The sequence below is a fragment of the Asparagus officinalis genome, chromosome 5 (assembly GCF_001876935.1).
Source record: "Asparagus officinalis chromosome 5, Aspof.V1, whole genome shotgun sequence".
In the NCBI taxonomy this organism is placed as follows: Eukaryota; Viridiplantae; Streptophyta; class Magnoliopsida; order Asparagales; family Asparagaceae; genus Asparagus; species Asparagus officinalis.
This window is the reverse complement of record NC_033798.1, coordinates 16,278,489-16,301,553: the sequence shown is the minus strand read 5'-3', so window position 1 is coordinate 16,301,553 and position 23,065 is coordinate 16,278,489. Positions and strand designations below refer to the sequence as shown.

General features: G+C 32.0%; 2 protein-coding genes across 2 annotated transcripts in view; one reads left to right on the top strand and one right to left on the bottom strand.

The window, feature by feature from the left end:
* LOC109841565 (ATP-dependent DNA helicase PIF1-like) lies at positions 5,537-6,418 on the bottom strand. Its single transcript, XM_020410526.1, has one exon. It carries the CDS (start codon positions 6,416-6,418, stop codon positions 5,537-5,539), a length of 882 nt encoding a protein of 293 aa, XP_020266115.1.
* Positions 22,988-23,065, top strand: part of LOC109843125 (probable glutathione peroxidase 4) — an 11,746-nt gene continuing 11,668 nt past the window's right edge. Inside the window, exon 1 of the mRNA XM_020412057.1 lies at positions 22,988-23,065. This exon is cut by the window's right edge and continues 84 nt beyond it. The gene's annotated coding sequence lies outside the window, so the exon portion shown is untranslated.

Below are 23,065 nucleotides of genomic sequence, written 5' to 3'. Positions count from 1 at the left end.
GGGACTAGGACTACGATTTAAAAAAAAACCTTTTAGCTGTTTTTGCTAGTCTTATCCGCCGTTTTAGTTAATTAATACAACAATAATAAACGATAAGTATTCAGAGTAGGAAATGGGCCAGGCTGGCCTTGGGCTGTCTCTTCACTACCACATGCTGATTGGTTAATAGACTCTTAGGAAATATCATATACCAGGAGCCATGGATTTGGTTATGAAATTTTTTCCAGATATTATATTTATTATATTCCATCTGTTTATGTTCTGGATTGTTACGGTTAGCAAGCTATGAAATGACTAATTGAATATATAGTTTCTCTTCACTATCACATCTCTTCACTAATTGTTTATGTTCTGGATTGTTAAGGTTAGCAAGCTATGAAATGACTAATTGAATATATAGTTTCTCTTCACTACCACATCTCTTCACTAATTGATACATAGTAGCTGAAATTCATGATAACTGTAATTGATATTTAATTTAGATGAAACTTATCTTATAAAATCCTACAAAATATACAACTATATCACCTCTCTCTCATATATTAATTCATTTCTTCAAATTGTGATCAAAAGATTATTATTTTTTTACCTCAATGACTATTTGATCTCTATTCATATCAAATTTTGGTTAAAAACTTTCAGCATACACCAATACCTTTTTAGGTTTCTAGATTATGACAACACCAAGCTTTCAAAACATTTGAATATGTATTATTAATTTGGATAAGATTAATATGTAATATCCAAAATGATTAAGGGTAATATTAACAATATAAAGTTTTTTTTTTCAAACTCACATTTTTATAAAGAGTATGATATGATATGATATGATATAATATGATGTGATGTGAATACATGAATTTTAAGGGAAACATAACTTGACGGTATTTATGGTCATTGAGGTACAAATTTAGAAGACCCCTTAAGGTTTAAGGGACTGATGGGCAATTTCAATGATTTTAGGAACTAAATATGAAACTATTGAAGGTTTGAGTAGGGCTGAACATGGTACGATCCAAACCGAAAAACCGACCGAACCGACCCGAAAAAATTGGTTTTATTAGTAGGGCGGTTCGGGTCAGGTTGAAAACTTTTCAACCTGAACCGACCCGAACCGACCGAATATACTACAAGTCTTAGTTTGCAATTCTCAAACCCTACCCGACCCGTCCCCAACCCAAAGAGTCAAAGACTCAAACCCTAAAGGCCTAAACTCATTTCCTCTCCCAGCTGCCGCTCTTCATTTCCTCTCTCTCACTCAGTTCACTTCGCCTTATCTTTTCTACATGGCGCTATTTCCGGCGGCAGGAGACGGGTTAGCTCTCTCTCGAGGCTGGATTTTTCTATTTTTTATGAGTTTTGAAACTCAGGATGCTCTAAGATGTAAGCATTTAGGGTTTTGTTGATCTTTTTATTTAGTTTGAGCGGAGGAGGAGGAACTTGTGGGCTATTAGGATTTAGGATCTCTTTGTTCGCACTTTTGCTGTAAGCATATATATAATAATGACCGAGGTTGTGGTTGAGCTCTGTCACGATGAATAGAAATTTATTTTTTATTTTGTACATAAGGTAGGAATATATGGACTTTGTGTCTAATGATGATGGCTGGTATTAGGGGGAGCTAAATTTGTAACTTTTATGCAAATATTTATGCCGTGGTGTTAAAAATTTCCTTCCGACATCTATCTTCTTGGCTAGGTATCACTCCTTGTCATATTGAAATAATTAACTGTCAACTTTACATACCTACTAATATTCCATCAGCGAGTATCGGGATCGGATGAAGTTAGAACTGAACAAATTGAATCGAACCGCACCGAACCGACTTGTAACGGTTCGGTTCGGTTATTCAAATTTTGGTAAAAACCGAACCGAACCGACCGATGCTCACCCCTAGGTTTGAGGGACTAGGACTACGATTTAAAAAAAAAACCTTTTAGCTGTTTTTGCTAGTCTTGGGGGGTGTTTGGTTGCACAATTTTATAAAAAAGTTTTCTCAAAATGCCTGACAATGTTAATTCTGTAATTAAAAATTTTCTATAGATTTTCGTAAACTGTGTTTGGTTCAAAAAAGATTAGAGAAATGTTTTCTGTAAAGTACGAAAAGTACCAAAATTTACAGAAATCAATTTTCTCTCAAAATTGGCGGAAATCACCCAGAAATTTGACACCACATTGATATTTTTCTATAAAATTAACACTTTTCTATAAAACTAGTTTTTATTCATGTGCAATGCACGTGGTTAAATATCAAAAAAAATATTTTTTTATATTTATTTCATTACTTTAAATAAGTAAGATTTATCTTGAGTTCAAATATGTATTATTGAATTATAAGATTTATTAGTATTTTATTTAAATATTAAAAAAATAAATATAAAGCAATTTAAGCTAAACTTGGATGAATATACGTATCTGGTATATTGTAATTGTTATTATGAATTTTAGTCATAGTAATGTAGAAAATATTTCAAAAATTTAAGTTATTTCAAATATTTTTTGACTTAAAAGGCTAAGATCATTGTTTGATTTACTACAAACTTGTAAATTATTTTTGTTCTAAAATTTTTTAATTGATCACTACCACTAACACTTAACATGAACTTAATTAAAGTATGAAAGTAAATCTTGATCAAATTTGGTCCCTTATTCAACATGGAACTTAATTAAAGTATGAAAGTAAATCTTGATCAAATTTGGTCCCTTATTCAACATGGCAACAATCTCAACAAGTAATAAATCTTGATCAAATTTGGTCCCTTATTCAACATGGCAACAATCTCAACAAGTAATAATTAGTAAGCCAATGTTTTTTTAAAAACAATGAATATTGAGGTTTGTGACAACCCCAAGCAAATTCATCATAATAGTTATTCTTTGCCAATTGGTTAAAGAGGTCACCTTTATATCATAAATGATTGATCACATGCTGCGCTATCCATAGACAATAATAAAATATAGTAAAATAGTTAAATATCAAAGTGTAATTTTATGTGATGTAAGCAATCACATAAGCATACAAAACTATTAATAACTCTGCATGAAAATGGCTTATAAAATTCCTAATTGTAATAAAAAAATAAGTTGTTATATAAAATGATTAAAAAAATATTGTTCTTGAAAATTTCTAATTGAACCAAGATCAATCTTTCTCCACCTTTATCTTTTTTTTGGGTAACTCTAGAGTAGCATCTTCATCATCTACGTCGATTGTAATATCAGGCTAAAGTTGAATTTCTTGTGCTATTATATTGCCTTTGCCTTGTTCATCTTTTGTCTTTTCATCTAACTTCACCAGGAATTTGAATGTTTTTTCGATGTTCAAAACAAATTTTTGGAAATATGGACTCTGATTATTTTTCTGTTGCAATGAGAACAAATGCTATATTAATACTTATGGATTTGTTTATTTTCTAATTTATTACTTGAATAGAGTTAGGAATTACCTCATTCTTTTCTGTAATGAATGTTTTTGCTTTGCATCCAATAAGAGTTTCTGCTGCGTCAAAGAGTGTTACTCTTGCATTATCCGTGTCATTTTCCACGAGAATCTTAACTAAGTACTTGTATTTTTTATTGTTAATTTCTAAAGACAATTAGTATTGTATTTTAATATGTTCATGGCATTAAAAAAGATATATTACTTAACCTTGGTACTGGGTCATCAATGATTCTGTGGCATTTGTCATTCAGACACTCTTTACTAACATTTTTATCAACCTTCTTGTCACAGCCTTTGCAAGCATAGAACTATAGCTCGAGCCTATTTAAAATAGTAGTTATCTTTGCCTTAAATGTGCAATACCATGCTTGTATATTAACAAAGTTTAGTTAGATTTAAATTTGTAGATAAGAATATGTATATAATATTGTACCTGTATCGAATTCTGTGACTTATGCATAATATCACTAATATGAATTTCCTTGGTATTTTTAAAAAGCGTCGATGAAGATCCTTTTGCTTTTGCAGATTATTCCAATTGAAACCTGCATATTAGATTAAAATATAATAATATTTCATTATTGAGTTATATGAAAGTATGCTTGTTCTGCTTACCATTCTCTTAATTCGCTAGTTGGTTCTATTTTTGGGTTGATACATAATGTTGAAATAATTTGCGACGATATGCTTGTATCTCCTACAAAAATAAGAAAATTATAGGAGTAAATTTATGTTTAGTTATCTTTAATAAGAATTTCAGCAATAATTTATGTACCTTGATATATAGAGATTTAAAAATCTGATAATGTTATTACAGGCTTATATTTGATTTCTGCTTCAAGAATTGATCCTTCATTTGTAGCCAAATCTCCTAATAAAGTTGCACGCATTGACATTCCACTATATATGAAAAAGAAAGAACGTTAATATTTTTTTCTCTTATGATATTAGAAATAAGTAACATGAATATACCTTATATCCATAAGCGTGATTTCCCTCCTAGTGTCTGGTTTGTTGTGTCTTGTAATATAGTTGATCGTCGGCTTAACATTAGTTGTTATTGTAAGAATATCTGCAAGTGATTTGATAAAAAAATTATGATTTAGTAGATTAATGTCTCATTTTGTATTGAAGATTTAAGCAAGAAGTTTGTAAGTACTTACTAATTTTTGTTGCATCTTTCATGGAAAGTGCTTCTTCAAATTAGACAAAGTTGTTAAATATGTTCTCCAAGTGGAATCCTGTTGGTGCTTCTTTGATCGATACATTTTTTTAGTACTAATTCAAGTGACTTGTGGATACTTGAAAAAACTGGGTTTATTCCTTTCACTTCTCCATTTGAAATGAAAATAATTTGATTTTTTTGAAGCATATCTATAAACTTTTTGATAGTCTCTCCGTACATTACTGCTTGTATTTTGTTATCCTACAAATATTATTAATACCAGAGATCAATTTATGAAAAATATAATTAATTAATACTAATCTATATTTTATATGTAAACAGGGAAACATCATAAAAAGCCATTCTGATAGTTATCGGTATTTTAATGTAATTTACTGATTAGAAAATGAGATTTAGTAATATTCATATGATCAGATGCAACGTTGGACAAACAATATAATATTAAAAATAATTTTATTTTACCTTTGCGTCAGCAAGAATTAGCTTTAGTATTTTCCCTGATTCTTTTGCATTTTTATAAGTTGCCTCTGCACTTCGAAGTATGATAACATGAATGGTCCATTCTTTCTGAAACTTCTTGAGCTGGCTTATTTGGATGTGCTGAGTTTTTTCTTCAATACCGGTAATCATATTTTCTGTTAAATAGATTAAAAATATACATGTTAGTTTTGAACAATATTATAGAATATAACATATCTTAGAAAATGAATTTATTAATTCTTGTTCCTCATAAGGTTTTGCATATTTTTAACTGATAATATAGTTTGAGTGGGGTTAAAAAGTGAATGCTAAAGGGAAAAAGTTATACAATATTGAAAATTATAAATTATAGGAATGAACATGAATGAACATATGCAATTATTATTATAAATTAATTACCTTTAGAATAGCTATTACGACTTTGAAGTTCATTTCACGTTTGTTGGCTGGAGGACTTCCATGTATACTATATTTTTTGTGTATCTTTCATATTCTTTAAATTGTTCGTCTGATATTATTAGGACTTTGATTGTTGTCATTGAAGTCCCTCGTGATAAAGCAACATACAGCTGTCCATGAGAGAAAACGTGTTGAGGTAGATAGATGCCTACATGAGGAATTGTTTGTCCTTGTGATTTATTGATTGTCATTGCAAAACATAACCGTATTGGAAATTGCTTTCGTTTAAACTTGAACGGGAACCCTTCATCTTCTGCTGGAGATAATGATATTCTTGGCAAGAAAACTTCTTTCCCTGCATGTTGGCCCATTGTGATCTTAGCATGGATTATATTACAATTAAAATCTTGACATACCATTCTTGTTCCGTTGCATAGCCCATTAGTCGGATCCAGGTTCCTTAATAAAATAATAGGACAATGTTTCTTTAATACCAGCTTGTGGGGTGGTAGTCCATTTGGTAGCAATGTGTTTAGGAATTCTGGCTGGTAGTGATGATTAGTGTCATCAACTGCTTCATCAAATCTGTAGAATTCTTTTTCTTCACCTGGAAATTGTTTTATGATTCTATCATTTAGTATGTCGACATATTCATTTTTTGTTACTAGGATAGCTCGATCTTTCATATAGTCAATGGATTTGAAGTTCTCATCTAAAGATGGGAAAATTACATTTATTAGACAATCTTCTGGTAAATCATCACTTTGATTCTTTATCAAAATAGAAGTGGACAATGCTATTAGGTCATCAGCCACTGTCAGTTCATCGCCATTTCCAACTCTTAAAAGAAATTCGTTAAATGTTGAATCTGTTCTTGCTCTCATATTCTTCGATAGTTTCAACTTTTCCATTTTGCTCCACAAATATGAGCTTACTAAACTTTCTCTAACAGTTTGTGATCTTGTTTCGCGGGGTACTGATGCGGTATAAACATGTACCAAAAAGGTTGCAAGTGCACAACCGTGTCAAGTTATAGTATTTAAGATATCGATCCCACGAGGAAGGTGTTTTGTAGGAGAAAATATGAAATTGATTCTTATTTTGTGTGCGTGACAAATAGGAGTGATAAGTGAATGTGATTGTGAAGAGATTGAGAGAGTGAAAATAGTGTGTAAATAGATGCAAAGTGTAAGTGAGAGTGGATTTGAAATGAGTATGATCAATAAGGTGAGAAGGAAAAATGAATAAAATCAAGAAACAAATAAAAAAAAAATCAAGAATGAAGAACAAAAATCTAGAATAAAAGAAAATACAAGAAATTAAAGATGGTGAATTCAATTATAGATATGGGTAATCTACAATTGAACCCACTTCTTAGAAAAGGGTGATTCCCTAGAGGGTTCTAGCCTAAAGGCGAATCAAACAAAATAAAAATAAACAAAAAGAAAAACTAAACCCAAGAGGGTTCTAGCCTCAAGGTGAATAGTATAAGAAATTAAAATCTAATTACAAAATAAATTACAAAATCTAAACTATAAAATAAAATTGCAAGAATTAAATGCACGAAAATAAATCTACTCTATAAGCATAAAATAAATCTAAGGCAAGAGGGTTCTAGCCTCTTGGCTATTTAACAAGAAAATAAAATCTAATTACAAGCATGAAAATAAATCTAACTAATAAGCAATAAAAGGGAAATAAACTTTTGCTAGTCCTCTAGCAAAGAAAATAAAAAGAAAATCCTAACTCACTTTCGCAGGAATCGCGGTTGTATTTAGCGCATACAACAAGCCTTTAAACCCCTAGGTTACCCTAGTGGACGAGTTGTAGTCTCGTGAGGGTTTGCAGTGAATATACCCACAAAATTCGGTCAACTTGCCAAATTAAAGAAGTCAGTAAATAACTAAATTCACTTGATAACTTTTAGATAATCTAATTGGAGCCAGTTATCACTCAAGAAAACATTTTTATATATAACTCTAAGGTATATTTTTAAGAAAATCTTCTCATTGTAGCAATACAAAACCAAGCCAAACTTAGAAATTTAATTTAAAAGTTTTGAAAAGAACATGCTAACTCTTTGTTTTAAATAATTTTCAAGTTGCTTGATTTAAAATATTTTCTAAGACCATATATACAACTATAAAACATTTATTAGTTTTTTTTTAACTCTTTTTTTCTTGGTGATTTTTTTCTACTTTAACGGGCTTTCTAAGTGACCATTTAACGAGTTTTGGGCCAATGGATCCCAACCCAAATGGGCTTAGGTCATTAAGTATGGAAATACTCCTTGGGCTTAATTACTCGGTCAGCTTAGGCTTTATAAGATAGAATCACCTTGAATTCAAGAGTTTTTTTTTTCTTTTCGTTTTTTGTCATTTTTCGCACTCTTATTTTGCAATTTTTTTATATATGTATATATATTTTGAAAAATATGTAAATCAAGACACTTTGAAAAATTATTTTTAACTTTAAGCTAAGCATGCAAAAATTTCATTATTTTAAATAAAAGTCCAAGTTAAGGCTTAAGTAAAGTATACTACTTTGAAAATCATTTCTTAAAAAATTTATTTAGAGTTATCATAAAAGGTGAACTTAAGTAAATAACTAACTAGGGATTAGAAAATTTCAAATTTATCAAATAAATCAATTATTACATAACTCTATCAATTTGGCAAGTGACGATATTTTTTTTTTTAAGGAAAAGAAAAAAAATGACAAAAATGCACTAAAATTGTAAAATAAAAAGGGAAAATGTAACTAAATGTAAAATAAAGAGAAAAAAATAACTAATTCCCACCCCCACACCTAAATTTTGCATTGTCCTCAATGCAAACTCTATGATGCATAAAGTAAAGCAGATAAGAAGTAAAACACTTATATTTGGTCGGCTGATAAAAATCTGTAATTACCTTTGGTCTGAGGAGGATGAAATCAAAAATTTATTCTTCTTCTTTTTTTTCTTTTTTTTCTTTTTTTTTCTCTTTTTTTTTCTTTTTTTTTCTTCTTTTTTTTCTTTTTTTTAACAACTGAACAAGAAACTCTCAAATGAGAGAAGAATAAATTCTTTTTATTATTTTGAAGTCAACAAAATAAACAATGTAGAATAAAATATTCATCCTACCTTACTGTTGAAAATTCTTCCCCGGATTTTAAACAAATTCAGAATGATATAATTAATAATGTGAATTTCCAAGCATTTCGGGGTGTTCAGTAATTCATGCAATAAGGTAAGGTAGGTATTATTGGTGTCATGCATTTTGTATTTCTTAATGAACTTAGACTCTTGTACTGTGAAGTTTTGTTTTCCAACAACCAATTCTTCTGTGAAGTTCTGAAAATTTGGTTGTTGATTATTCTCCAAGAATCTAAGTTCATCAAGAAAGAGTTCTTCAAAATTTAATTCAAAGCAGCAAATGTTTAACACAGTTTTATTATTCTCAAGGACCTGATCTGCTTCTTCTAAAAACTCTAACTCTTCATCAAAAATTTCCTCAAAACAATCACACTCTTCTTCTTCTTCTTCTTCTTCTTCTGATCTTTCCTGAATGTAGTTTATTTCTAGAGGCTGATTATTTGGTTGGTCCCCTGGATTAAAAATATTAAGATCAGTAGTCAAATTCCCAAAGGACAGTTTCATTTGACCAGTTCTACAGTTGATGAGAGCATTAGAAGTGGCTAAGAACGGTCGTCCTAAGATGACAGGTGTCTGTCCTTTGGGATTGGAAACAGGCTGTGTTTCCAAGACTACAAAATCTACTGGAAAAATAAAATCTCCAACCTTAATCAGAACATCCTCTAACTCACCCATAGGGACCTTGACAGATCTATCAGCCAACTGTAAGGTGCATTTGGTTGGGTTCAGTACACCTAGACCCAATTGCTGATAGACTGAATATGGAAGCAAATTGACACTGGCCCCTAAGTCTAAAAGCGCCTTATCAATGTGAGTATTACCAATGATACATGAAATGATGGGGGAACCTGGATCTTTACGTTTCAAAGGTATGGGATTTGACAGCATTTCACTGATATTGGCGGCTAAAAAGACTTTCTTTGGGACATTTATTCTCCTCTTCTTAGTGCACAATTCTTTTAAAAATTTAGCATAAGATGGAATTTGTTCAATTACATCTAAGAGAGGAATGTTGACCTTAACCTGCTTGAATGTCTCTAGGATTTTCTCCTCCTGAGGAGAGTGTTTCCTAGACCTGAGTCTATCTGGAAAGGGAGCAACCGGTCTAAATCTATCAAAAGCAGGCTCAGGTTCGGGTTCAGGTTCTTGGTCATCTGAGGGGAGTGATTGTTGAATAGATTCATCAGAAGGAGAAGGAGAAGGAATTTGTACAGGATCAAGAGTTTGACTTGGCGGAGTTCTCACTTGATTATCGACCTGTCTACCTGACCGAAGTGAATGGATTGCATTCACTTGAGCTTCATAGGATGAACTGCATCCTGTGTTATTAGGGTTGACCACGGGTTGACTCGGAAATTTTCCTTTCTCTCTTTCACTCACGGCACTAGCTAGTTGACCAAGTTGGGATTCTAATCTAGCTATAGCTTGAGTGTTGGAGTTGAGCATTTGTCCGGTTGATTGCATGAAGGAATTCAACGTGCTAGATGTTTGAGTCAACATATTCGTGGTTTGAGTAGAGGCCTTAATTATGGTTTCTAAACCCCTTTCCAAGACATTGAGACGTTTATCTTGATCTGGATTGTGAGGAGTTTGAATTACAGCTTGATGAGGAGGAGACTGATTTTGATACGGCAGATTGGGTTGTTGAAATTGTGAATGAGAATTGAATGGAACTGTGTTTCCCCTAGGAAAATGTTGGGTCGAAGCGGGAGTGAAATTTTGAGTTCCGGGAGAATTTCCTAGATTCCATGCAAAGTTGGGATGATTTCTCCAACCTGGATTGTAGGTTGGAGAAAATGGATCATTTCTAGGGTGCTGGAATGCAGCGTTCATCTGTTCTATTGCGTTGTTATTTCCTAGGAGAGGGCATTCCTCTGAAACGTGGGTAGGAGACTGACAATTATGACATCCTGGGAAAGAAACATGATTGAGTTGAGCTGGAGCTCGTTCCTTAATTTCTAAGGCTTCTAACCTCCGCAGAATTGTCGCCATCTTCGCTTCAGAAGCAATGTTTGACTCCAAGGAAAGACCACTAGACTTAGAATGGGGAACTGATGAAACCCTGTCATCGCACTGTTCCCATTGCATTGTTTTTTCAGAAAGACTCTCCAAAAACTCCCAAGCTTCATCAGCATTTTTCCTCATAAAATCCCCGTGGCACATTGATTCTAAGGAAGTTTTTGCAGAATAATCTAATCCCTCATAAATTATTTGGCACAATCGCCATTTCTCTAAACCGTGATGAGGACATTGGATGAGAAGATCTTTAAATCGGTCAAAATACTTCCAAAAAGGTTCTCCCGGGATAATTTTAAAGTTTTGAATGCTGTTCCTAAGCTTTACCGTTTTATGAATAGGAAAAAATTTCTTAAGAAAAACGGTGACAAATTCATCCCAAGTTGAGATGGAATTTGTTGGTAAGCTGTACAGCCATTTTTTAGCTTTATCCTTAAGAGCAAATGGAATAAATCTAAGCTTAACCGCATCTTCATTTAATTCTCTCATTTTAATCATAATACACACTTCCTCAAATTCCGAAATAAAAATATATGCGTCTTCTGTTTCATTACCAAGGAATTTGGGAAGCATGTTTATGTATTGCGGTCTAAGCTCAAAACTTATTCCATTTGTTTCGGGGAGCCTAATGCATGAGGGGATTGCATTCCTAATGGGATAGCACATATCATGAAGAACGGGTGGATTAGGATGCTCCATTTCTATGATTGGTTCAAAGCGAATTAAACGATGTGTATTATCCCTAATCCACTGTTGCATACACCAAAATATTTCTTTTTATTTTTTTTATTTTTTATTTTTTTAAAGAAAAGAAAGAAAATTAGTTTTTTTTTGAAAAGATAAAGAAAAAGAAAAATCCTAACTGAAACAAATCAAAACAATCACTTTTTAATCAACTCTAATTCTAGTGTTTAGCCTAACTCAACTAGACCAGCTCCTAACCAAAAACTCCTACAGTGAAAAGATCAAAGTTTTACCCAGGTAGTTAGCCAGGTAAGGATAGTACTAGAGGGTGATCAAAGATCAATTAAGTACCTCTTTCCTTGCGGAGCGCTTTACGCAACCCCTAAACCTTGCCTTAGACACCAACTAATCTGAGAAAACTTAAACCGGTTCACTTAAGGATTTCTTGTTCCTTATTGAGCTCGAATCCTTAGGGGCCAACGTCTAATGAGTTTTATTAGGCTTGGGTGGTGTAGTGAGGAATTAGTGATTTTTGGGCTAAGGAAAGGGTGATGAAATCCCTCACCTTATCTTGATTATGGGGTTTTGCCCTTAAAAATATTTTTAAGTGTGTGTCAAATCAAGATGCTCAAATCACTTGGTGAATTCCTACACTATATGAAATGCAACCCTATGAATTAAAAGCAACTAAAAAGGATGGAAAAGATTTTTCTTTTTTTTTAATTAGGGTTAACAATCAAACAAATGAGAAGGGGGGATTTGTTTGAATTTATTATCTTGTTAGTAAATGTCAAAGTGGAGGATGAATTTTATTATGGTCAACAAAAAATAAAATCTCTTTTTTTTAAGTCCTAATTGTCTCTAATTGTGAAGAAGTAGCTAAAGGGTGGAATTAAAAACTAGAAAGAGGACTTACCTGAAAGCAAATCTTCAAATCCTAGCTCTCCAATCCGCGATCTTCAAGCTCCAAGCGTTTCCTTCACAAAAAATACACAAGTTAAAGAACCAAAATAATTAAAACCTACTTAAGCACCTTCCCCGGCAACGGCGCCAAAAACTTGATGCGGTATAAACATGTACTAAAAAGGTTGCAAGTGCACAACCGTGTCAAGTTATAGTAGTTAAGATATCGATCCCACGAGGAAGGTGTTTTGTAGGAGAAAATATGAAATTGATTCTTATTTTGTGTGCGTGACAAATAGGAGTGATAAGTGAATGTGATTGTGAAGAGATTGAGAGAGTGAAAATAGTGTGTAAATAGATGCAAAGTGTAAGTGAGAGTGGATTTGAAATGAGTATGATCAATAAGGTGAGAAGAAAAAAATGAATAAAATCAAGAAACAAATAAAAAAATCAAGAATGAAGAACAAAAATCTAGAATAAAAGAAAATATAAGAAATTAAAGATGGTGAATTCAATTATAGATATGAGTAATCTACAATTGAACCCACTTCTTAGAAAATGGTGATTCCCTAGAGGGTGCCTAAAGGCGAATCAAACAAAATAAAAATAAACAAAAAGAAAAACTAAACCCAAGAGGGTTCTAGCCTCAAGGTGAATAATATAAGAAATTAAAATCTAATTACAAAATAAATTGCAAAATCTAAACTACAAAATAAAATTGCAAGAATTAAATGCAAGAAAATAAATCTACTCTATAAGCATGAAATAAATCTAAGGCAAGAGGGTTCTAGCCTCTTGGCTATTTAACAAGAAAATAAAATCTAAACTACAAGCATAGAAATAAATCTACACTAATAAGCAATAAAAAGGAAATAAAAGAGAAAAAGGAAAGAAAATGCAAACCTCTAAATAATTCTTCATCTCCATCTTCATCATCCAACAAAGAGAAGAAATATTTAAAGTGGTGAAAAAATTATTATTATTAATTGCAACTAAAGTTACAATTTTGGAAGGCCTTCTCAATTAAGGATTTTGGGCTTTTGCTTGGGCTTTTGGGCTTCTTGATTTCTTCATGTATTTATTTTGATTTTAACTTTGAGCTTTGTCATTTCTTGGGCTTTAATCCTTCTTCTTAGCTTGGGCTTTTGGATAAATTGGAAATTAATTTTCCAATTGGCTTCTTGATTCATTTCTTCATTTAATCAATGGGTTTTTATTGAGAGATGGGAAGTTGAGATTTATTCTTCATTAACCTGCAATTAAAAGATAAAAACAATTATTAGTGGTATATTTATTCATATAAAATAGATAATGAGGGTATAAAATTGTAATAAAATGTGATTATCAGGTACTACTGGTAAAACTTGTCTGAAATCCCCACCAAATACTATTACTTTGCCACCAAATGGTTCATCTTGATCCATTATATCCCTTAATGTTCTATCTAATGTTTCAATTACAACACGTTTAGCCATTGGAGCTTCATCCTAAATTATTAACTTAGCTATCTTAATCAGCTTTGAGGTTCCATCTTGCTTGGATATTAGCTATCTTAATCAGCTTTGAGGTTCCATCTTGCTTGGATATGCTACACATAGATGATTCTGTTGTTGGGATTTTTATCTTAATATGCTACACATAGATGATTCTGTTGTTGGGATTTTTATCTTAAATCTGGAATGTGCTGTTCGGCCTCCAAGCATTATTACTGCTGCCACGCCTGATGTCGCTGTAGCAAGATCTATCATCCCTTCTAGTCTTACTTTGGCTAGCAAAGCACGGTATAAGAATGTCTTCCCAGTTCCTCCTGGCCCATCAATAAAGAAAATCCCGCTTTTATTTCCTTGAATTCATGATAGTACGGAAGTGTATGCATTATATTATTCTGAATTGAGTGGTGATTCAGCATTGAGGTCTTCATCTGGAATTTGTACATTGAGTTCATCTTGAATTTCTCTTGGGTATGAACTTCCTTTTGAATGAGGGTTAGTTTGAATAGGCGGTAAATCAAATTTCTTGATATCCTTTCCCATGCTCTCTAAGAAGAATTTAATGTTGCAAAGGGTGTCGTTTATAATTGAAACTTTCGTAGCACCAGGTTTCCTTGAGAAATCTTCAGATAATGAGTCAAGGTATCGATCCCATAATTTATTAACATTTGCGGGCTCACAGTGAACCCGTATGGTTGCAAACAGGCAGCGAATGGTTGCTGGCATTTGAAAGATGACGGCTTCATCTAAGCAAAGCATTCTCTAATGCTATTATCTGATTCCAATAAACCTAATTTTTGAGCTGAATGTTTGAATGATGTGCATTGAATTCCATAATAAACCTAATTTTTGAGCTGAATGTTTGAATGATGTGCATTGAATTCCATCCACGGTCAATAGATTCTCAAATGAGGTGCTGAATGTTTGAATGATGTGCATTGAATTCCATCCACGGTCAATAGATTCTCAAATGAGGTGGGGCATCTAATGTGAGTAAGTAAAAGGCGTAAGTAATATCTTTCCCCTTTAATTGGATTAGCACTATTTATACGGCCTATAACATGTCTTTGTTTTCTTGGACTCCAACATTTTGTTGTTGAATCCCAAACATAATATTCAGGAAGTTCACAATATAATAACTCCTTTTCTTGATCCTTTTTTGGTTTTGATTTGTTGTCTTCTTTAATTTTTGAACATAGTGTAAAAAATTCTGTAAGCATCGTCTTGTGGACATGGTCCCAGCGGATAAGCTTCGATAGGTCTTGATTTTTCCAATAGGAAACAAACTGTTGATTCGGCAAGTGTAGTTGTAAGTTGATGACAGCTGGGTAGATCTCATTAAGATAGAATTCATATATTCTCCACAAAGCTTCTTGAGCTGATACCCATCTTGCATCTTGAAAATTTTTTATTTCATTCACAAGTCTTCCTCCTTCATTATATTCAATGTTTACTGCCACTTTATCATGACCCTTATATATGTATTTGTAAAGATACTTCACTACTTTAATGCCTGAGCATATTTCAACATTAATGTGACAATTAAAACGTGTCAGCAAATATGGATTGTAAGGTACAACCCACTGATTATTAAGGATTTTATTGCGGATCAACATTATTTTTTTATCATTCCTTCTCTTATAAATTGGGTAAACATCTTTTGCTTGAATTGATTGTGAGCTAAAATCACGAGGATAGTGATATTTGCATTCTCCATTTTGCATGCAACTGTTCTTCATGTTCAACTCTCCACAAGGTCCGTGCATCATATGTTTTTTTACCAATTCATAGAGGATCGGGTGTTTGGATTGGTCTGGAATTTCTACAGATACATATTTATCATACTGATCTGATGATGTGATCTTGTGATCTCTAATAAGAATTATTAATATATGTGCATGTGGTAGCCCTCTTTTTTGAAACTCAATCACATGAACATGTGCTACAACTTTTCCAAAGATCTCCTTCTTAAATAGTTGATCTTTCAAGTCTTGGAGCTTTGCTTGAAATATCCTTGAGGTTAGGTCTGGCCTGTCATTATGGCTTTGGCTTGGATGTAGTTGCTCAATGATCTCTTCCCATTCTGGATTACATGTCATTGTTATAAAAAGGCCTGGCTTTCCAAATCGTTGTACTAATGACATTGCATCAAGGTATCTACAACGCATGTCTCTAGGACCACCTATGAATGATGATGAAAGAACTATTCTTTTGCCCACTTGGCTTGCATTTGCTTCGCCGGCAGCTACACTGTCGATAATGCCTTGGAATAACTCTGCTCTGATTTCTGATTGTTTATTTCTAAAGTAATCAAGCCTTGTTGTTTCAAGCTTTATGTACATATTAACAACATATTGATGGAATAAATGACCTGCTGATGTAAGTATAAAAGATTATCGAGTGTCTCTTATCTGGAGCTTATGAAAATAATAATCTCGGCATGAAACTTTTCCCGGTTTTGGTGCCTTGACGCCTATAAATTTAGGTGTTAATCTATATTCATATATAATAATATTACTTAGAAATTTGAATTAAAATTTTTCTTCACTTTCTCGGTTAAATATGTCTTCTGCAGATGTGAAGATAGGTGGAGATATTGAAGTTGATATTATAGTTCTTTGTTGATTGTCAGCTCTGATATCCCTTTTATCCCTTCTTTTAATATTTTGATGCCATCTAACCTCTCCATTAGGAAAGAGTAAGGGATAATGCAGTGGATTATAACAGCCAAAATAGTGTTTCACTTGATGTCTACCTCCTGAGTGTGCATGGACAATAATCTCTCTCTCAAATGGTGCATTGTCATTATTTCCTTCAACCCTGATTGCAGCCACCTGATCTGCTGTTGGTGAGTTGTAAAGTTGATCTAGTGCAACATCACTATTTATTAGTATATTTAATTCTTCAAAAGATTGATAATCATTCAATTTGCGAAGGAACTTTGCATATGGGTTTCCTTGTAATATATCCATCAAGCTCTTAGTTGTGATTTCACTCATATTTGCATTGTGTAGAATTCCCAATCGATTTTGCAACTCATTCTCTGTATCATAGAAGTAAAATTAAAAGTATGAAGACTTATTTTCCTTTGGAATTAGAGCTGAGAGATTATGATATATTTGTCCTTGTGCTCTAAATGTGAAAACTCATTTTCTATTTGATGCGAGCTCTTTATCAAATCTTGCCCCAAACGATGTGAATGAGAAAATACCGTTGTACATTCTGGTGTGGCTTCAGAACTCAATTACCTCTGGTGTTTGCATTGTATAAAGGGCAAATAATTCATTTGGAATATTCACATCTGCTAGGTGGATTTCACCGTTGTGACAACAAAAATGTTAGAGGCTCATGTTCAAACTTTTTGGATCCACAATATGCACAAGACTTAGGAGTGCGTAGCTTATATAGTAAAGAACATACCGGTTCATGAAGAATTTGCCCTAGAACAAATATAAATACTCAACCGAGAATATTTAGTCTTTTTAATTCTGGGTATTGGAGTGTTCTCTTCTGTTTAAAAAAATGTTCATGTAGTATTATAAATACATACACATATACTAATATAATAATATATGAATAATTTATTATTGAGTTTAATGCAAACCTTGGCTTGAAGCCATTTTAGGCGAGAAAGTGTTGTATAGTAGTTATGATATCCAAAAACCATAGAATAAATTTCTACAAAGGAAAATCATATGTCATATTACTATTAATTTATAAATATATATGAGCAATGCAGATAGTTGGACAAATTAGTGAAAATTTTCATAAAAATTCAAAAGTAAACAATCAACTACAATCATTATCATAATAATAATAAAAAATTATCAATATTCTACACTAACCTGATACTCGTAATTATGGAATAAATCTTGAGTACAAAATTGGAATTGAGATGAGGGAGAGCAAGCTGAGCGATTCCTCAAGAGGAAGAAGGCGGAAAGAGGCCAACCGGCGACAAGTGCTCCAAAGCAAAACTTCGTCCCACGGGGGAAAGGTAAGGCACACGCTAATGCAGTTGATGCTAATCAAACCTTTCAATTGCAACCTCAGCAACAGCCGCAGCAACAAGCACCCTAACAATCTCGAGGGCAATGGCAACAACGGCCTCAGAAGCAGGAATCTGCGGAGCCGAGGTTTCCTAAAGTGTACTCCTTCAAGGACGATGAAGTTCCCGGCATCTTCAAATCTTAGTAAGTAATCAAACAACATGCATTTTTTTAACAATCGTAATAAATTAGATTATATCCAAGAAAAAAACGGATTTAAAATTAAGAAGAGCTTAGAATTAGTCAACTATTCTTATATTATTTATTCTCAAAATACTATTCTTATATTAATTAAGAAGAGCTTAGAATTAGTTTAATGAAAATTAAGTAATCTTATATTACTTATTCTTATATGTTACCTTAATCAAGAAAGTTTAGAATAAATTAGTCAACTATTCTTTCTAAACAATAATTTTCTAAATATTTCCTTGCAAACAAAGTGGTTTTTATCTTGCATGTGCGCTTCAAGATTGATTATGGGATTATATGAAAAGTTTGATTTGATTCCAATTAGACAATGATATATCGCAGTACGAGAGTTCAAACGAAGTGGGCATACACTTAATATAAAGGGCAAAATATTCGCTTTGCAGATAACATAAAACTATAAAAGTGCAGATAACATATTGGAATACACTTAATAAACGAAGTGGACATACACTTAATATAAAGGGCAAAGTATTTCCATTAAACTATAAGCTATCTAATTAAATAGGCTGCTATTGGAATTCAATTTAAAAGCGAATTCTCGAATTTTACAGATAACATATTCTTTGTTAATTCATATTACGTTTTTTCTCTATATCTAATTAAATAACTGTCCTTTAGTTGATAATATTTTGCACAGTTTTTTAATAGAATATGTTCATCTGAGCAAATCTGACTTGGTCTAAATCTAAAGATTGATTATGCATCTGATATTAACAGAATAACTGCTCAAATTCATTGCCTAAGATGATACCTACTAAACCAATCACTGTCTAGTTAATAAAATAAAATATATAATCAAATAAAATATATAATCAAATAAATTTAAATTTAAATAATATCAAATTACATGAAGATTTACTTTGATAGATGGGAGAACCTGCAACAATCAAATCCTTAATCTTTTAAATTTTGCATGAAAATTAAAGAAAATTTTAAAAAAATATCAATTGTCATAAAAAGTAATTGCAGTGTAAAACAAGTATCACCATTAAATCAAATACACAATATTTCTAAATAATAATCAGAATCATGAAAATAAAAAAGAAACATACATGTTGAAGGAGATGAAGTTTACTATAAAAATTGTGTAATTTCTTGGTTTATATATAGGCATGCTATATTGCATGTGATAGAATAATAGTCATAATTAGAGTTTTATTAGGATTTGAATTGTGTTATTATCAATCCAGGATTTGTTATCAATCGGGGGCTAATAGGATATGTGGGACTAATAGGACCTATTCACAGTCTAGCTAAATAATAATGTAACATGTCCTCACTTTGGAATAAGTCTTTATTATATATATAGATTTTGATTGACCTCTAAGCATAAAGCACCTTAAACATTTTCCCTTCTCTGTATTATTTGGGAACTAATAAAATAAAGTTCACATAAATTTCTTTTAAAACCAATAAGGCAAAATAATTATATTTAACTAAATATCTTACTGAAGAACAAATTTTTGATAAGAAAATAAACTAAAAATACTTAATTTTATTATTTAACCACGCGTGTTGCACGTGTTTAAAACCTAGTATATGATAAATGCACAAGTGTACATGCTATAGCCTATATTTATGGCTAATATAACCCTATTGTGATCTGGGAAACTCAAGATTTCCCTTTGAAAATTCATGGCCATCATGACCCAATTTTAATCTGCATGACTCGAGATTTCTATTAAAAAGCCCATGCCCTTGATTTCGTTCTCGCTTATGAATATTATTGTTATAGTTGCAATTCTACTCACCATCTATTATCATTGCACACTTTGACAGTGCTTTTTGGGGTTCAGTTGTTATAGTTGCAATTCTACTCACCATCTATTATCATTGCACACTTTGACAGTGCTTTTTGGGGTTCATAAAGGCGCATATGAAAATTTATGTTTGTCTATTATCATTGCACACTTTGACAGTGCTTTTTGGGGTTCATAAAGGCGCATATGAAAATTTATGTTTGTAATGCTCATTAGCATAAATACTCATCTCTCATATTTCTTAGTGAAGTGTGAGAGTATTCGGAGTGTCAACTGAATCAATGCAATGTTCCTTTGACTCTGGAAGGAATAGTGTACCAACAATACTCTTGTTAATGCAAAACCGCCTTTATGAGCAAGGTGGCCTTCAGGTTTGTGTCTTGAAAATTATTAATTGAGTAAACTTGAAGCTTATGTCTAAAACTTAATGCCTTCAGGTGGCCTTAATGCTTATTTGTCTGAAACTTCATTATCATCTAAATGTTTTTTCAGTTTGAAGGCATTTTCAGAATTAATGCGGAGAACAGTCACGAAGAGTATGTCACCACTCCACAGCAAATCACCTCAAAGTCAGCTTACTATCTTCTTTTCTGGATAGGTGCTTCCTCTTCCAAGAAGACTCTCAAACTGATAAACCTCATTCACTCGAGAGGACTATTGGAGCTTATTTCCTCCAGTGAGGATAGCAATGAGAACCTCTGATCTCACGGCATCAGTATTTTGTCTCTTTTGTCCATTTTGTCTATTTTGTAACTCTCTTCTATCTGCTACTTTGTTGATTATAGTCATGTACATATCCTAAGACATTTAATAGTGTTTTGGCAATTTTCCCCATCTCGGGGGAAGCCGCTAAAATCACCATTAGATATCTTCTTTTGTTTAACTTTTTACTCTACAATTTTATATACAAGTAATGATAGGGCAATTGGCCCTATTTCCATCAAAAAAGAAGAGTATGTAAGGAACCAGCTAAACCATGGAATTGTTCCTGATGGTATTGATGTGCACTGTCTAGCTGGCCTAATTAAGGTGCTTCAACATTCGAATGTTGGCCTATGTAACACGTTTTTCTTCATATACCTAGAGCCAGTTTGTAATTTTGTTCTTTAATTGTTTTTTGTAATTTTTTAGAATTTGTTGAGATTAATATTTTGTGTTTCTGACATATAGCTTGAAAAAAGTATTGTTATTTTTTTATGTTTTTGTTTGCTAATCATCAGCCAACAATAGAATTCTTGTTCCTAAACTTTTGGGGTTGGTTTATGGATAAACTTTTGGGGTTGGTTTATGGATCACTTTAACAATCATCCCTTGCTTGAACTAACAACTATATTATCCTTTTATTTCCTGGATCTAAATTTATTTGGCCTTGTTACTCAGTAGCTGCGATTTTATGGTTTCTTTGTCTTCTATTTCTTCCATCATAGAGGAAAAAAAATGTTTTTTAAGGGTAATCCTCGTCAGATTGATTTTCAAGTGCACTTACAAAACTACAACGCCCTAATACGTGTGAATATGTTGTATTATATCAAGGTATGACTTCGGATATTGATTAATAAGTCAAATTATAACCCACGACCATAATCTAGGTATACGTCTATGAAGACTAACTACAACACCTTCGGTTTTCAAGTGCACATTCACACGTATAAGTGGATTTATATCATATTTGAAACGATAATTAAATATAAAATTAAGGAAATAAAAAAATTAAAAAAAAGAAGAAAGGTATCTGTTTTCTATTTCGGTTTAATCAAATAAAATATATAATCAAATAAACCCAAATTAAAATAATATTAAATATGAAGATTTACCTTGATAGATGGAAGAACCTGCAATAATCAAATCCTTAATCCTCTAAATACTGCATGAAAACTGAATAAATTCAAAAAAAAAAAAAATCAATTACCATAAAAACTAATTGTAGTGCAAAACAAGTATCACCATTAAATCAAATACAAATATTACTAAAGAATAATTATGAAAATTAAAAATTAACATACATGTTGAAGGAGATGAAGTTACTATAAAAATTATGTAAATTCTTGGTTTATATATTAGGCATGAGGTGTTGCATGTGAAAGGATAATAGTCATAATTAGAGTTCTCGTTGTACAAACATTTAAAATTTAAAAATTAGAATTTGATTAGGATTGTGTTTCATTAATTAGAGTTCTCGTTGTACAAACATTTAAAATTTAAAAATTAGAATTTGATTAGGATTGTGTTTCATTGTTTATTTTGAATTTAGAGATTGATTAATAAGTCATATTATATCCAACAACCATAATCTAGGTATGCGTCTATGAAGACTAATTACAACGCAAATATAATCTTGTTTATGATATGTGCAATGCAAATATAATCTTATTTATGGTAAGTCACACATATAAGTGGATTTATATCAGATTTGCCAGGTATAATCTATTTCGGTTTTCGAGTGCACATTCACACATATAAATGGATTTATATCATATTTGAAACGATAATTATATATAAGATTAAGGATTTATACCAGATCTGATATAATCTATTTATATCAGATCTGATATAATCTAATTATATCATATATTATCAAAAGTCAAGTGGATTTGTTATCAGAATAACAAATCATGCTCATGCGGATAACAAATCAGAAGTCAAGTGAATTGTGATTGGATTTGTTATCAATTGGGGATATTGTGTATAAAAATTAGAATTTGATTATAGATAGGGTAGTTCAAACTTTATAGGGGTATATTTGTCTAAAAAAGATTTTTCCTAACTCGTGTTTTTAAAGTGAGTATGATATGATATGATATGATATGATATGATTTAGAGGTAGTTTGGTTTAGTTTCTACAAATTATAGGAAATCTTGTTATTTTCTATAAAGTTATGAGCCATTTTCTTGTTTTGAACCAAACAAACAAAGTAAAAATAAGAAAATTGGTACTTTTTGACTTCTCAAAACCTTTCCTATATTTTTTTTAAGAAATACAATGAAATCATATTTTGGATGGAAAACATTTTCTATAATTTGTATAAATAAATCCAAACAACCCCTTATCCGCCGTTTTAGTTAATTAATACAACAATAATAAACGATAAGTATTCAGAGTAGGAAATGGGCCAGGCTGGCCTTGGGCTGTCTCCCCACTACCGCATGCTGATTGCTAGCCTGTTGTGGGCCACATTTATGGAATTCTCTCAGTTTCACCCCTCACAATACTAACGAAGAGAGCGATAAAAGAGAGATAATAGAGAGAGGGTGAGAGAGAGAGAGAGAGAGAGCTGAAAGAATCCGATACCATCCAAAAAAATCCTTTATC